This window comes from Panthera tigris, chromosome E1, assembly GCF_018350195.1.
Source record: "Panthera tigris isolate Pti1 chromosome E1, P.tigris_Pti1_mat1.1, whole genome shotgun sequence".
NCBI classification, from domain to species: domain Eukaryota; kingdom Metazoa; phylum Chordata; class Mammalia; order Carnivora; family Felidae; genus Panthera; species Panthera tigris.
Window position 1 is genome coordinate 58,830,871 of NC_056673.1, and position 16,878 is coordinate 58,847,748.

Consider the following 16,878-nt stretch of genomic DNA (forward strand, 5'->3'; position numbering starts at 1 on the left):
TTCAGGGCGGGGAGGATGTGTCCCAGGGCTGCGCCACTCCATCCTTGAGGGCCCCCTGGCGCTCCCAGGTGGGGCGGGCAGGCCTCGCGCTCTGAAGGCAGCATGGCCCGCCCGGCCGGGCCTGGCATCGGAGGCACGTGGCGGGAGATGTGCCCCCACGCCCCACCCCAGACAACCGCTGGTCTGCTTGCGGTCGGCAGCTTGTTTCCCAGAAGTTTACGGAAGCGGAACCCTCCGGCACGTGCGCGTCGTCCCGCTAGTATCAGTCAGCAGGATCGTGGAGGCTCACCCACGTGGACCTCAGCGCCGTGTCCGGCTTCACTGTCAAGCACTTCCCATCACGTGGACGTGCCACGGTTGGCTTAGCGGGCCTCAGGGCCGTCTCCGATTTCTGGCTGTCACGAACAAGGCCGCGATGAGCCATCACGAGAAGTCTTTGGACGGTCAGGTCTTCGTTTCTCTTGAGCACATACCGGGGGTGACAAGGTCGGGTCATACGGGGCGGGGGGGGGGGGTGAGTAATGTTCTTGAAGCCGCCCAACTGCTCGCCAAGCGCTTGCACCGTTTGGCATTCCCGCCAGCAGTGAGGCGGCTGCCCCGCATCCTCGCCCACCCCTGCGACGGGAGGTCTGCTCACTCTCGGCCGTTCTGGTTCGATGTGCGTGTCCCTGAAGACCAACGATGCCGAGCGTCTTTTCACGGACTTGGGTCTGTCACCCGTGAATCCTCTTTAGGGAGGCATCTGTTCAAATCTTTTGCCTTTTTCTTTATTTGGAGCATTGGTCTCCTATTACTGGAATATCGTTTGTGTAGGTTTCTGTTGCTACGTAACAAATACTACAGACTCGGTGGCTTAAAATAACACAGTGTGTTAAGGTGCTGGTGGGCAGGGAGGGGACACGGCTCTCACGGGGCTGCAGTTGAGTGGCAGGCCGGCTGCTTCCTTCCCGGAGGCTCTGGGGGGGAGGGGGGGCGGGAAGACCCGTTTCCTTCTCAGGCAGGTTGTTGGCCGACTCGGCTGCAGGGTTTTGCAGGCCTGAGGTCTGTCCCCTGCCAGCCGTGCGCCACACGCCCCTTCTAGGGGCTGCTCATCGCGGCGAAGGCACTTTCAAGTCCGGCGAGGTCAAGGCGGGCTGACCTTTAAAAGCTCATGTGGGTCCACCTGGATAACCCGGGACAATCCGGTCTCAAACTTTTCAATTCCATCTGCAAAGTCCCTCCTGCTGTAACATGTGATGCGGTCACGGGCTCCAGGGAGCAGGCCCCGGGCACCTCTGGGGGGGCCATTCTTCCACCTACCGCTGAAAAGCTCCCCGCATATTCTGGTTCTAAGTCCTCCGTCCGGCACGTGCTTTGAAATTCTTTCTCCCAGTCTGTGGTTTGCCTTTTTACCTTCCTAACAATGCTTAGTGAGGAGTTAAAGGTTTTTAATTTTGAGGAGTCTGATTTATAATTATTTCTGTCCTATTAAAAAAATCTTGGCCAAATCCAAGGCCACTAAGACTTGCCTCCTGTGCTTCCAGAAGATTTGTGACTTTAGGTCTTCCATCCCAAGCTGCTTTTTGTTCGTGGTACGAAGTAATGATAAAGGGTTTTTCTTTTTTTGCATGGGGCTCGCCATCTGTTCGGGCATCATTTGCTGAAAGGATCATCCTTTACCCACTGCACTGCCTCAGTACCTCTGCTGAAAACCCCCTCCCCATAAATCTGTGGTCTCTCTCTAGACCTTGTACCACATCCCAGGGATCTGGGGGTGTCTGTCTTTGTGCCAACACCTCACTGTTGTGCCATAAGTTTGTAATGTTCCTGGGGATCAGGCAGGAAAAGTCCTCCAGCTTTGTTCAGTTTTTCAAAGCTGTTCCGGCCATGCTGGGTCCTTTGTATCTCCATGTGAATTTTATTTTTTTGTTAAAAAATTTTTTAATATCGGGGCGCCTGGTGGCTCAGTCAGTTAAGCCTCCGACTTCAGCTCAGGTCATGATCTCACGGGTCATGAGTTTGGGCCCCGAGTCAGGCTCTGTGCTGACAGCTCGGAGCCTGGAACCTGCTCTGGATTGGATTCTGTTGTCTCCCTCTCTCTCTGCCCCTCCCCTGCTTGTGCTCTGTCTCTGTCTCTCAAAAGTGAATAAATGTAAAAAGAAAAAAAATTTTTAAATGTTTATTTATATTTGAGAGACAGAGCGCAAGTTGGGGAGGGGCAGAAAAAGAGGAAGACACAGAATCCAAAGCAGACTCCAGGCTCCGAGCTGTCAGCACAGAGCCCAACGCAGGGCTCGAACCCACGGACTGTGAGATCATGACCTGAGCCGAAGTCGGACGCTCAACCGACTGAGCCACCCAGGCGCCCCTCCATATCAGCTTTAGAATCAGCTTGTTGATTTTTGCCAAAGTCTCTTGGTACTTTGATCGGGGCTGTGCCGGATCCGTGGAACAACGCGGGGAGAACAGACACCTGAGCGATCCCGACCCCTCTAGTCCCGTTACGACGGCGCCTCTCGTTTATGGGCGTTTTTCACAGCAACACGTTGTGGCTCTCGGGGCACGGATGCCGCAGGTGCCAAACGTATCCCCAGTATTTCACTCTCTGGCGCCACCGTAAGCAGTGCTGAAGTCTCCCTCTCCAAGTGCTCACTGCCGGCCTGCAGGAACGCGAGCGGGTTCTGGACGCCGACCTCGTACACGGCCGTTCTCGACCGCTGGCTCTAGCAGCCCAGTGGCAGAGCCCTGAAACTTTCCACGCGAAGGAGAGTCTACGCAGACTTTTCTTCCTTTCCAAACGGATGCCTTTTACCCCTTTTCTTGCCTCACCACGCTGGCCAGAGCCGCGGTCTGCTGTTGGCCGGACGTGAGGAAAATCTGGTACCTTTATCTTCCCCGGGTTCCCGAAAGCAGCTGGAACCGGACTCGCCTAGCCTTCCCGGCAGCTCTACTGGCTTTTGCCAGCGTGAGGCTCCTCTGGGTGCAAGGCCCCTGGGCTGTCCCGGCAGCATTTGTGACGAACCACCTTTCCAGGTATCACGTACGACACGGCTCTCTCTGCCCCTGGTAAGTCTTCCCAAAACCTCTGCCCAAGGTTCACCGTGGTCGGAGGGCTCCCGTGGGGCACGTTTCCCTTACTTCTCCACTCTCCGCTTACTCGCGCCTTTTGTGACTTCTTCGAAGTGTGTGTAGCTGTGTCCTGTTTCGGGACCCGGTCGAGCCATCTTTTATAGCCTGTGGCCCCCCCACCTGATTTGTAACCGAGACGTAGCTCCGTAGGAGTCACCCCTTCAAAACGTGACCGCTCAGTGACGTCCGCCACGCTTACAGAGGCGTGCAACCGTTACCACGGTCCGACTCCTCAACGTTTTCGACCCCCAAAGCACGCGCTCCCCGGTCAGGAAAACCACCACCTGAGTTCTGTCTGATGCAGCCGTCTGGGACGTTTCACGGAAGGGGGATCGCACAGCACGTGGCCCTCGGCGAGCGGGTGTCGACACCACACCCCTCTGGATGGCCACGTAATACTCCTCACGCGCCGTGACCGCACTTGCCGGTTGGTGGAGGTTCGGGTCATTCCCACTTTTTAGCGAGTAACGGCTGAAACTGGCAGCTGAACGTCTGAATATTCAGTGTCGAATGCTGAACGGCTTTCAACATCCCGTCTGGCCGGGCACACCGGCCCCCTTGCTTCTCTCAACGTTCGGCTGCCAAGGGACACCGCTAAACCCACTTGGGCCGTGACACTCGTGCCCCGGCTGCCCCCCCCCCAACGCCCCCCAACCCCCTCACAGCCATGCAAGCACAGTGGCTCCCCACGCACCCCTCCCAGCACTCAGCCTCCCCCCCCCCCCCCACCAGTCCACGTTCCGGAAAGCTGCCTAAGGCAGAACTCCCCCCTCAGAGAGAGAGAACATCTTCATTGCTCCCACTGGTCAGGGCCAGGCTGCTTTCCCACTGACACCACAGCACCGACGTTCCCACGCCCTCGCCACACTCACGGTCGTTACATCTTTCCTGGCCACACGTCACACCTGAGTCACCTGCCAGGTTGAATGTTTTCCCGTGTTTTGCTAGTTGTTCTCTTTCCTAGACGGCATCTGAGTTCGGCTTCTCACGCGTCTCTCCCTCTGGCTTGCTTCCTGCCGCCCCCTCCCCGAGCCACGGACGAGGCCCCGCGTGCTCCCCTCCCTCCTCCACCCACACCGCGCTTGTCAAGCCAGAAACGCTACGGCTGCTGACAAACCCTTCCCCCCAGCTGCTCGCGCGGGGCTCCCGCTCCTGGTGCGCAAACCCAGGGCCAAGCTGGAGTCAAGGATCTACGGCCTCTTCTGCCGAACCCCCTCCCTCCCGACCGCGAGAAGTGGGATCCGGTGCCCGGCACGGCGGCTGCTTCCTGGCTGCACGTGGCCGGGGCTGTGGTGTCGCGGTCTCCGCTGCCGGCACATAGGCGCCCGGCACGCGCTGCATCGGACCCTGTGCGGCCCCGCTCCAGGACGGGAGCTCGTCGGGAAGTTCCTTCCACACGCCACACGACGGTGATGCCCGGGGTCGGAGTCGCCGGGTGAACTTCAGAAACGTCTCAAGCTCCCAACCATGGACGTTCGACTGCTGCCATCTCGACCCGCTTGGGGAGGTCTGCACAGGCGGGCTGTATCACCACTTCCGTTCACCGACAGACACAGAAAGCAGAGTGAAGCGACCCGACCTGTGGCCCAAGATCGCCCAGCACGTTACTAGAAGGGCCGGTGGCACCTGAACAGATATAAACCTGAGGGGCACCTGGCTGGCTCAGTCGGTGGAGCGTGCAACTTTTGATTTCGGGATCGTGACAAGCCCCAGGCTGGGTATGCAGATTGCTTCAAAAAGAAGTATTAAAAAAAAAACACAAATTAAGAGTTTATGGGAAAAGTTTTAAACGTTTAATGAAAAAAACTCCAAGCATTATTTACACGTGGGTAAGAAAAGAACACCGAGGGCTCGCCTGTCCCGGGGGCTGTCGCCAAGCTCACACAAACCCCATCACCCGGAAACCGCCCCCGCACACTTCCCGACAGCGGCACGAGGTGGGCGACGGTCGCCAGCTCGTCAACGCGGCGGGTTCCTCAGATCAGGTCAGCCACTGAGGGAGAGAAAGGCACGTGTGAAGGAAGGATGCAAACGGGGTGCAAACGTGTAAACTGAGCTACAGGCTCACGACGTATTCTAGACACAAACAAGACGGGAGGGGGAGGGGAGGGGGAGGGCGAGGGCGGGTGCCACACATCCTGGAGGGCAGGCCGGCTCACCGTTCATGGGCATCTCGTCGATCTGGGTGGAGTAGTACTGCTCGATGTCTCTCAGGATACGGATGTCGTCGTTCTTCACAAAGTTGATGGCCACCCCCTTCCGGCCGTAGCGGCCCGAGCGCCCGATTCTTCGAGGGCAGAGCAAAATCCCTTCAGTACATGCAGCAGGAAAGGGGACGGGACACCCGCCAACGGGAGGCCCACGGGAAGCCCACCCCTACCTGTGTATGTACAACTCTCTGTTATTGGGCAGGTCGTAGTTAATGATGAGGGACACCTGAGGGACGTCCAAGCCCCTGGCCCAGACGTCCGTGGAGATGAGCACACGGCTGCAACGAGAGAAGGTGCTTGAGGCAATCACCCCGGTCACGAAAGCTTAAGACTGGCGACGAGCAGAAACACGTCAGGTCACCCTCACACCGGCCCCCCTGCGGGCGTGCAGCATCGGGGCGACACCGGAAAGACCTGTCCACGAAGGGCCTCGCGTCTGTGGTCGTGCTCAGTTCACGCGCACCGTCTGATAAAGAGAGTTCTGGTAGCTTCTGCTGCACTACGTTTAACTGTTTGAACCCAGCCCCGTATCAACAACTGGGAAAGACGTCCTACTTCCGCCTAGAGGGGAGTCAGGGCTGGTGGCCTCTGGACCTCGGCGCAGGCTTTACAGCGTGTTCAAATTTGAAATGCAACTCACAGCGCTCTGTCCCGCAGCCAGGGCAGGATCGGACACGCCACGGGCCGCCACGTCCAATACCGAGGCCACCAGCCCGCCTACCCATCGAGCACGTGCAGCGCGGCTGGCCCGGAATGAGATGCTCTTTAGAGTGTAAAATACACACAGGATTTTCAATGCTCGGTACAAAAAAAAGTAAAAAACACTTTAATTGGTATTTTTAATGCTACATATTGCAAATGTTGAAATGACGCGCCCCGATGAGTCAAATACTGTATTAAAAATCAACCTCACCTGTTTCTTTTTGTCTGTTTTAACACGGGTACTAGGAAATCTCAGAGGTGGCCTGAACTATATATTTCTATTGGACGTCGCTGGTCTAGAAGCATTCAAGTTAAGGGACAGCAACACGGGAGAAGGGAGTTCAAAACAAAACGGGGAGGTGTCACTGCCCCATAATCACCTACAACCGCAGCCCCAGAGGGAGAGGGAAGAAGAGCCCAGCCACACAGCAGGGGCAGGAAGCCGGACAGCAGCCCAGCAGGAGGAAAGACCAGAGCCGCACGGACGCATCAGAGCGGGAGCCGCTGACACAGCGAAAGAGAAGCGGGGGTGGGGGGGTGGGGCAGCAGCGAGACCGCAGGCGACTTCCCAGAATTCTATCTCAGCAAGTTTCTCCTTCGAGATAAACACTTCTAGACAATCCAAAACGGACACTCTGTCATTGGGTCACTGGCAGCCCCAAACCAAATAGGTGAAGACATTCTTCAAGGAGAAGGACATCCATCCCAGACAGAAGTTCAAAGACAAAGAGTAAAATGATAGTATGAGTCTGAACGTATGTACGTTTTGTCACATAAAGCAGAGGCGTCCTGTGGAGTTTGTGATATTAGAAAACACGTGACCACCACCACCGCTTTCTAGAAATGCAGGGGTCACTGAAGCCTCTGGTCTCTGCGGGAGCAGGAACGAAGGCCCACGTGCCAATCACAACAGATGTGGAGGATGGAGGCACAGAGCGCTACACTCCCTCAGGAGAAAAGGAAACGGGGAAAAGGAATGAGGATATGAAATCCAAAACCAGGGCACCTGGGGCTCAGCCGGCTTAGGCGTCCGACTCTTGATTTCTGCTCAGGTCATGGTCTCACAGAAGCCCCACATCAGGCTGAGCACTGAGCACGGAGTCTGCTTAAGATTCTCCCTCTCTCTCTCTCTCTCTGCCCCTTCCCTGCATGTGCACGTGCTCTCTCTCAAAATGAATTTTTAAAAAAGGAATCAGAAAAAGAGCATGAGAGGTAAACGCACTGATGAGATGATTAATTCAAACGTAGTTTCAACAGCATCAAACAACACGGGACGAACTGCATCCCAAGACAGCGATCAGCATTACAACGACGAAGAAAACCAACCAGAAGCCACCGCGAGCCGTGTGCACAGCGCACACCTGCAGCTTCGGGCGGCACACGGAGTGGGGGCGGGACGCGTGAGGGGACCCGGCGGGGACACCCACCCCACAAGGCGGCCGGGCCGGCCTCACGGCAGGACTGCCGACAGGCAGCATTACTACGGACGGAGGGACGCTTCTGTGATGAAGGCTAACCCTGCAGAAACCCAAAAACCCTGAACTGGTCGGCACGACGGCCTCAGGACCCATCGAGGACACACGGAACTCAGAGCTGCACCCACAGCTCCCTCGCTGCTGCGGAGACAGTAAAGAGAAACAGAGGGGAGGGTGCGGAGGGTCCGAGACGCAACCGGCAACCGAGCCTCCGGGGCACGGCGACCACGGGGCGCTCGGCCTGTGCACACGCGCACGGGGCATCTAGAAGTGAGCGTGCCGGGCCGGCAAGCAAACCTGGGTACACGCTGCAAGGAACGACGCCACGTGCTCTCCGACCACAGCGGTACTCGGCTAAGACCCCAACACAAAAGCACCACCGGAAAACCTCCTTACTCGGCAGTGAAGACCCCTACCCGCCCCCGACCCCCCGCAGCCTAGCGCCCCCGCAGGGCTCCCCACGCCCACGCCCAGGAGGCGGGAGGCAGGAGGGCTCGGTCCGGGGTCGGAAGTGGCGCCGACCCACCTGGCGCCGGACCGGAACTCCTTCATGATGGACTCGCGCTCCTTCTGCGGCATGTCGCCGTGCATGGACGACACCGTGAAGTTGGCCTCTCGCATCTTCTCCGTCAGCCAGTCCACCTGCAGGGCAAAGCAGCAGCCGCCACCGTAAGCTCCGAAACCAGACCGGGGCGCGTGCTGTGGACCTCAGCTCAGTCGTCCGCGGAACCAACGTGAACGCTCAGCGCCGGGGCCCTTAACACGCGGATCGATCACGGGGCGCCTGGGGTTTGGCTCAGCGGGTTGAGCGTCTGACTTCGGCTCAGGTCGCGGTCTCACACGTTCGTCTGGGTTCGAGCCCCGCGTCGGGCTCTGCGCTGACAGCTCAGAGCCTGCTTGGGATCCTCTGTCCCCCCTCTCTGCCCCTCCCCTGCTTGCTCTCTCTCAAAATAAACCTTTGGGGGGAAAAAAAAAAAAACCTCAGAGGAATCTTTACTAGACGTGTGGGAAACGTTTGCCCAGCACATATTGGGGCAAAACTCCTCTCACTGGTTCCGTGTACGTTTCTCAAGGGAAAAAAAAGGCCGTCTCTCACTATTCTCATTTGAAACTTAAATTCAAATCTCCTCTGGAAGGTGGCGGACTCCTGGCTGTCTGGTCCACCTGTACAAGAGCATCACTTGGGAGCCTAGGAAAACCCAGGCCCGGGGCCCCACCTAAAGCCAATGATGTCCCTGTGTCCGGTCCTGGGACCCGCGTGAACACGTCCGTACAGCTTCCCTGGCCACGCCCGCCTGTCCCCTTCTGAGCCACCACGGGCAAGGTCTGGGCTGCGTTCCAAAGAGAACCAAGTTCAGTTTTTGCCACGAGAACACTGAAGAGCTAAGGCGGCTACGTACCTTCCGCTTGGTGTTACAGAAGATGACCGCCTGAGTGATGGTCAGCGTGTCGTACAGGTCACACAAGGTGTCGAATTTCCACTCTTCCCTCTCCACCGCTACAAAAAACTGCTTGATGCCTTCTAGGGTCAGTTCATCGCTGGAAGACAAAGGCACGTCCCGGGAACTCATTCCTCCACCAAGATTTGAGGGCGCACACAAGCCACGCACCGTTCCCGGCGGCGGCCTCTACCCTCCCGGGGGCCAGCACCTCTGCTGCACGGGCCCGACCAGCCTGCGCCTTCAACAACTTGCACACCTCGTATTGCACATTTTGCTCCCACGGCAATGATGGACAAATACCGTCAACTAGCTCGTAAATACGGAATCGCGGAGCCAAAGAAGAAGGCCTGTCGTGAAAGTTAGCTTTTTTTTTTTTTTTTTTTCACATCCAACATGGGGCTCGAACTCACAACCCCAAGATCAAGAGTCCCACGCTCCACTAACTGAGCCAGCCGGGTGCCCCAAAAAAGAATACAAGAAACACTTTACACGTTTGCAGACCCAAACACCAGCTACGTGGCCTGTGGCTGCGGCACCCGAGGCGCGGGGCGTGCTTACCGCTTCACCAAGATGCGGATGGGGTCCGTCATGAACTTGTTGGTCATCTCCAGGATTTCGTGAGGCAGCGTGGCGCTGATGAGCACCACCTGTGTGGCCGGGGGCAGGTACCTGTACACGTCGTAAATCTGCTCCTTGAAACCTGGGACAAAGGAGGAGACGTGGAGAATTCTGAAGGCCGCGCGCTTGGACACGGAGGTCGTGGATGTGAGGCGTAAGGTTTCACAAAGAATATCTTCCGCGGAGCCCGGAAATCCACGCGCCCCTCTCTGCCGTCTCTGGGGGTCGCGGCCCCACCCCGACAGGCCCGGATGCCGGCCGTGAGGAGCAACAGAAGCCCCGGCCCTGGGTCGCCCATGACCTCAGACGCCTGCTGGCGGTCACCGCTGCTGTCGGGCTGCTGTGAGGATGTGCGTCCGACGTGGCCAGATCTGCCACGTTTTAAGAAAAACCAGAGATCCGGATTCGGACAGAACAATCTCCCGCACACGTGGGATCCTTAGGGGTGTATGTCACCCGTCAACCACACCTCGACTGGTGGGACCTGGCCCACGGGCCACCACACCGCGACCTCCGCTGCCCCGGGCAGGACGGGGTCAGCAGGCGAGCCCGTGAGAATGCCCGCACGGCGGGACCCGGCCTCCAAAGGCCCCTTAACAGACCGCGAAGTCGTGACCCCACAAATGACAGAGCCCAAGACCTGCGTTTCTAGCAAACCCCCAGATGACGCAGACACCGTCCGTCTGGAGACCTCGCTGTGCAAACGGCCGCCCCAGGGGCCGCCCGCGAGGAGCCGCCCGCAGGCGACGCTTCCTCAAACGCTAAGGAAGCCGCCCGAGTGCGCAGCGGTGACCGCGCCGCCCCCTAGAAGAGCAGGGCCCCCGGACAGAGGGGCGCGGGGACAGCTCCTCACGCAGCAGGGGCCCCGCAGGCCCGGACACCGGGAAAACCGGCGGGAACCGCACCTCAGCCGCTGCGTCTGTCACCCGGTGACCCCCCGGTGTGGGAGCAGGGACTGAGGGGAGGGTGTGTGCAGGCAGCGGAGGCGTGGACACACGGAGAGGCGCTCTAACGGGCGCTGGACCCAAAGCATCTGTCAGTCGCATCTCCCTGTCACCGTACTGACACCACAGCCGCCACCACCGAGGGGGGCGTCACATATCTGTCCTCAGACGTTTTGATAGAAACACGTGAAAATCCTAAAAGGTACGCGTGGAGTCTAAAAATTTGCTTTAAAACGTAACTGGGAAAAAGATCAGCCTACGAACCTGGGTGGCTCAGTGGGTTGAGCGTCTGACTCTTAGTTTCTGCTCAGGTCATGATCTCACGATTTGTGGGATCGAGCCTCGCATCGGGCTCTCTGCGGTCAGCACAGAGCCTGCTTCAGATCCTCTGTCCCCGTCCCCACCCTCCGCCCCTCCCCCTTGCTTGCTGGCACAAGTTCTCTCAAACAATATTTTTTTTAATGTTTATTTCTGATACAGAGAGAGAGCATGAGTGGGGGAGGAACAGAGAGAGAGGGAGACACAGAATCGGAAGCAGGCTCCAGGCTCCAAGCTGTCAGCACAGAGCCCGATGTGGGGCTCCAACTCACAAACCGCGAGATCCTGACCTGAGCGGAAGTCGGACGCTCAACCGACCGAGCCACCCAGGTGCCCCTCAAAAAATAAATATTAAAATTCTTTTAAAAAAGGGGGCAGCTGGCTGGCTTTTTCTGTTGGGGTCCGACTCGGTTTCAGCTCAGGTCACGATCTCACCATTTGTGGGCTCGAGCGGGACTGTGTGCTGACGACACAGAGCCTGCTTGGGATTCTGTCTCCCTCTCTCCCTCTCTCTCTGCCCCTCCCCTGCTCGCTCTCTATCCCTCTCCCAAAACAATTACGTAAACATTGAAAAATATATAATAAGGTAAATTTAAATCGAAATAAGAAAGTAAAAGCCTAGACAACCAATAGGACAGCTAGCTAAAGAGATTACAGAACCTCTAGACAACACGACACGCTGTTACCAGAAACCCAGGCTCCCTGTCACAGCCGCCAGGGCCCCACAGGGCACAGCAGGCATCTCTACGCGCCCCGCCTCGACCGCGCGCCTCTCCACCTGCGCCAGCCCCGGACGCGCGAGGAGCGGTGGCACAGCGGTCCCTTCCCCACCGCGGGAAGGACAGGGCGCAAGTTCTATGCTCGTAGTCGCGACTGGGCCGAGCGCTTCTGCTCACGCGGAGAACGCTTGTGTTAGCTGGTTTCCACCTCGTGCTGTGAAAACGTAGTTAAACGTTGGGAGGAAATTACGCTCTTACTCATACCTTTATTCAACATTTCGTCAGCCTCATCCAAAACCAACATCTTGATAGCGCGCGTCCTCAAACTTCTGCGCCGAATCATGTCTACGGAACCACAGTTAAAAATAATTAGACCTCAAGGGACACCTGGGTGGCTCAGTCAGTTGAGCGTCCGGCTTCGGTCAGGTCACGATCTTGTGGTTCATGAGTTCGAGCCCCGAGTCGAACCTGGAGCCTGGAGCCTGCTTCGGATTCTGTGTCTCCGTCTCTCTGCCCCTCCCCCGCTCACACTCTGTGTCTCTCTCTCTCTCTCAAAAATTAACCAACATGAAAAGAAAAGAAAAGAAAGAAAAGAAAAGAAAAGAAAAGAAAAGAAAAGAAAAGAAAAGAAAAGAAAAGAAAAGAAGATAATTAGACCTCAGGCTACAAGGAAAGGGCCAGCCGTTCTGGCTGTTCTTCACATTTTCACGGCATTTCAGAGACCTCTGTCCACCTCCTACACGTCACCCACGTGCAAAACTGTGACGCCGCATGGCAACGGGAAACAGTCCCAGGCGGTTTTAAACGCCACTTGCGAACCCTGTTGGGTGCGTGACTTTTACAGACAGAAGCGCTTACCAAAGACACGCCCGGGGGTGCCGGCGACGACGTGCTGCCCGTAGTCCAGCTTCCTGATGTCCTCCCCCACGTTGGTGCCCCCGATGCAGGCATGGCACTGGACGTTCATGTAGTCACCCAGCGCGAGCAGGCCCTGAATTCAAACGAGGCTCACGTTCGTGCAAAGTCAGAGACCTCGCGGTTTTCCCAAAACGAAGGTAATTTCTCCTCCAACGTAAGACGACCACCAAGAGTCATTTATTCTATTATTTACAGCATAAAACTACAAAAAGACCCGCTCTCCCCCTCCTACTCTTTTCTGTGCCAAAATGAAGTCGTTTTGCTGGCTTATTAGTACAAAAGCAGTACATTTCAATTACAAAATACCCCGGAAACACATAAAACTCATAATCCCAGCCACCCAGAGACAGTATTTACTTCTTAACCTGTATCGAGTGTTTATAGTGTTTTAAGTATAAAAGTTACACCCGCTTAACTAAAACGAATCTTTTTCTGAAAAAAATTACAATTCTAAAACCACAAAAAGCTAGTGGAATCACACCAGCAACGTTAAAAATGATTTAAAACGTATCAGAAATTCACGTCACAAATGTTAGGGATCAGGAAATAAAATTAGAGGAAACCAAAAAGCAGGATTAGATTCAACCAACCAGTCAGCCTTTGACCACTGAATGAGAAAGCAATACTTGCAAATACGGCACCGCCTCCCTGGGTCTCACCTTCTGGATCTGGACCGCCAACTCCCTCGTTGGAGCCAAGATCAAAGCCTGGGTTTCACGAACCTGGTAAAATAATGTGTCAGAAAACAGAGTCCTCAGTATTTTCGAGGTACACACTAGTTCAGCACAGACCGCTTTGCAATGTTATCTCACGTCAACCGCACATGAGACCACACGTCTAACAGAGGTAAACGAACCCGAATGTGAGTTCAAGCGTGAACCCAGCAATCACGGGGTTTACCAGGCAGGACTGCGGCTTGCAGACAAGAATGTCCGCTGATATATCTCTCGGTTTAAACGACAAGGAATTGATGACAGAGTATTAGCTCTCATGTGAGTACACACCTAAGAACCTCTTAAGAAATTAGTTGAGTCGGTACAACCAAATAGACATTTTTCAAAGCTGCCCTTTTTGAACTGCAGTTAGAGGAGAAAAGGAAGGATTTCCTAGGAGTTGCAAATTACCTGAATATCCAAACACTGGAGGACGGAAATGCTGAACGTGGCGGTTTTGCCTGTGCCAGACTGAGACCTGTTCAAGAAAACACAGACCGAGGGTGTAGAACGGGCTCCCTGCTCCCACTCACGGCACCCCCACCATGGCATTACCCCCAGGGGCAGGTGCAGGAGCACCTGGGCAGCTTCTGAGCAGGAGCCCCACCTCCCGGAGCAGACCAGTGCCTCAACCGAAGGGCGGGGGCTCTGCGGGGTCACCAAGGGAGACCAAGTGTTACCGGTGGCAGAAAAGGAGAGATTCCCCTTTATATAAATGTAATTCTTTTCTGTAATCTTGGACTAAAACCAGCCTCCAAAAATAATTCATCTTGTGACCAAGTCTTTAAGAATAAGGCAAATGGGGGATAAAGCCATTAAGAGAGTATTATAAACCATTCCACACGCCAACTGATAGGTAAGGCTGGCTAAAAATATGACGGCTTTCTAGACAGGACAGGAAAGGAAAAGAAAAAGGACAGGAAAAGAAAAAAACAAGACACCCTGTGGATTAAAGTCAAGGAAAGGGTGAAAAATGGTCCTCCCAAAGCACTCTCTGCACTGGGCTGACTGCAGCCTAACCCCGTTTGGGGCCAGTGACGTACTGAGCGATGACGTCTCTGCCTTTAATTATCTGCTTGATGGCTCGCTGCTGGATGGCTGACGGTTTTTCAAAACCTGCAGAGAGAAACAAAGTTAGTTCTAACCACACACTGGAAGCTCTTCGGTATCCTTGTTTAAGCCCTCACCCCCACCCCCCTAACCCCAAGTCCAACATACGGAAGCTCTCGACAAACAGCTGGTGAATGAACCGGGCTGAACCATGTTTTCATACTAACGTGGATCTCATTTGTACAAAATCCTTATTTAAAAAACACCGTTGCAGAATACAGAGACCTCAGTTGGATTACCAAAACCCCCCAAAAAGTTAACGGTGGCACTCCCGGACCCCGGGCGGGGGCTCACCTTTGACTGCAATCCCTTCTGTGTTATTTACAGTCACTTGCAGAGCTATTCTTTGCGTTACTGTTTGAACTACAAGGAAGGGAAAGAAGTCCAGTGGCTCTGCAGCCGCCCCTCTTCCCTCTCCGTATCGGTCTGCATGCTGCCCAAGTGTCTACACTGCATTTAGTCTACTGCCTGGGTCTTTCTGCGGGGTCCACACTGTGCCCCTTCCACTCGCGGTGCAGCTATACAAACTAGGACACCATCCCTCTACGTGACTGTTACCGGGGAATGAGGCTACTCTGAAGGAGTAAAAGTATTTTCCGAGTAAACAAAAGTTTATGTACAAAAAAAAATTTTTTTTTTAATTTGGGGCAGTCTTTTAAAATACAGTACAACTTCCATTTAACATAAAAACTATAATAGATGACTTAAAACCCTCATCGTGACCACGCACGTGGCTGGGAAACTAAAAAGTGTTTGGGGCAGGGATGTCCCGGATGCCCGGAGGCAGGCAGGACTGTCAGCCTCACACCAGGCAGGGATGCGCTGGCACTTCTCACCTCCCATCCCCTCAGCACCCTCTTTGCTGCCTAAACTGCCAGAACATCAATGGTGAATGACAGCCCAGTCCCAGGCGTTAAACACAGATGCTGATCACTCCCATCTGCACTGCCCCCCCACCCCAACTCTTCCCAGGCTCCCAACTCGGGCAACTGCCTCCCAACATCTCCAACTGGATGGCTTCCAAGCCCCTGAGATTCACCTCGCCCAGGACAGAACTCCCGACTCTGCCTCCCTCCAGGGCTCCCCACCTAAGCAAACAGCACCACCACCCACCTCTGCTGCTCACATCCAACCCATCGCCACCGCAACACCATCACCTCTCCCCTGCCTCCTCTCCAGCCTCACCTCTCACCTCCCCTTAAATCCAGACTCCCAAAATAATCTCTGTACCTGCAAATCTGACCCCTGCTTAAAACCCTCCAAGGGCTTCCCACTGCACTTAGAAATAAAAAACTCTTCATCACCTCACACAGCACGCTGTAAGACCTGGCCCTGTCTGCCCCTCCAAAGTCGCCCCTGGGCTCCCACCACAGGAGGCTTCTTTCTGTGCCTGGAACGCACGGACTCAGTACCGCACGGTCCTGGCACCAGCTCTTCCCTCTGCCCGGTCCTCTCACGACGGGCTCCTTAATCCAGACCTCAGTTCAAACAGTAGCCCCACTACTCCCCCTGCTCCCCGCGTCACAGCCATCACCACTGCGTGAAGCAGCCTCGGGTCTAGGCGCGAGCCTGCCGGATTCACCGCCAAACCCTTAGCGCCCAGAGCAGCGCGGGTCCCTAGCACCTACTAGGTACAAGCCCGTTATCCAACGCGTGAACGGCTCCCAAGTGCCCGGGAAGACTTCTCAGCCTTCGCTGGACCCGGCACCGTGCTGTGCACCGAGGACGACGCGCCGAAGCCTCCGACACCGACACGGCGGGGCCGCGGCATGCTGGGCCCCGGGACTCCCTCCCGGCCGCGCCCCCGCCCTCGCCGCCCGGCCACCCCGCGGCCCCCGACCGTAGGCGTAGATGCCGCGCAGCAGGTCTTCCCGCAGGCCCATGGTGTCGAACGTGGGCGTCACGTCCACCTCCTCGCTGGTCTCGAATTCCACTTTGGTCATGTCCTCCTCTTTGAGCAGCCGCTTCCGCGCCGACCCCGAGGTCGCCATCGTGGCCGTGGCCGCCATGATCCCGAGTCGGCTGAGAGCGGGGCGCGCGCCGCAGCGGAAAGCGGAAGCAGGGCCCCGCGCCGCCGGCGCCAGGAACTGACGCCACCGCGCGCGTGCGTACGAGCGTGCGTCGGGGCCGCGTCTCGGGAGGGGCGGTGGAGCTCCTCTTCCCCTGAAGAGGGAAAGGGAGGGGGCCTCAGGGAGAGAGGCGGTGCTGCTGCCGCCGCCGCTGCTGCTGCTCTCGCGCGTTTGAGCCGCCGCGGGAACTCGCGAGGGGCGGGGCCCCGCCCACCCCTTATAAATAGGGCCGAAGCGTCGAGGAGCCGGGGTTGGTTGGAATGTGGGGCTGGTGTTCTCTGTTCCATTACCGCCGGGACGGGGGACCCTGCGCGCGGGTGGGTGGGCGTGGGGACCCCGCCAGCGGCAGCCGCCGAGCCAGGGCCCCCGGCCGCACCCTGGTTCCGCTAAGGTCCCGGCCGGAGCGGAGGGCGCCCGCTCGCCGCGGGAAACAGCGCTGCCGCTCAGTGTCCCTGGCCCCCGATGCAAAGAGTTTACTTTTGGAAAGCCTCGCTGCCGGCTCCGATTAGGTAGCCCGGTTTTAAGCCTCTAA

General features: G+C 56.6%; 1 protein-coding gene across 1 annotated transcript; it reads right to left on the reverse strand.

Annotated features, from left to right (window-relative positions):
* Positions 1–4,878: 4,878 nt before the first annotated feature.
* Positions 4,879–16,350, reverse strand: EIF4A3 (eukaryotic translation initiation factor 4A3). Its single transcript, XM_042966820.1, has 12 exons — positions 16,118–16,350; positions 14,211–14,283; positions 13,579–13,645; positions 13,114–13,176; positions 12,395–12,527; positions 11,801–11,881; positions 9,496–9,637; positions 8,896–9,034; positions 8,022–8,137; positions 5,489–5,596; positions 5,268–5,395; positions 4,879–5,101 (listed from the first exon to the last, which is right to left on the reverse strand). Exons 1-12 carry the CDS (start codon positions 16,284–16,286, stop codon positions 5,085–5,087), a joined length of 1,236 nt encoding a protein of 411 aa, XP_042822754.1. The 5' UTR covers positions 16,287–16,350; the 3' UTR covers positions 4,879–5,084.
* Positions 16,351–16,878: the final 528 nt, after the last annotated feature.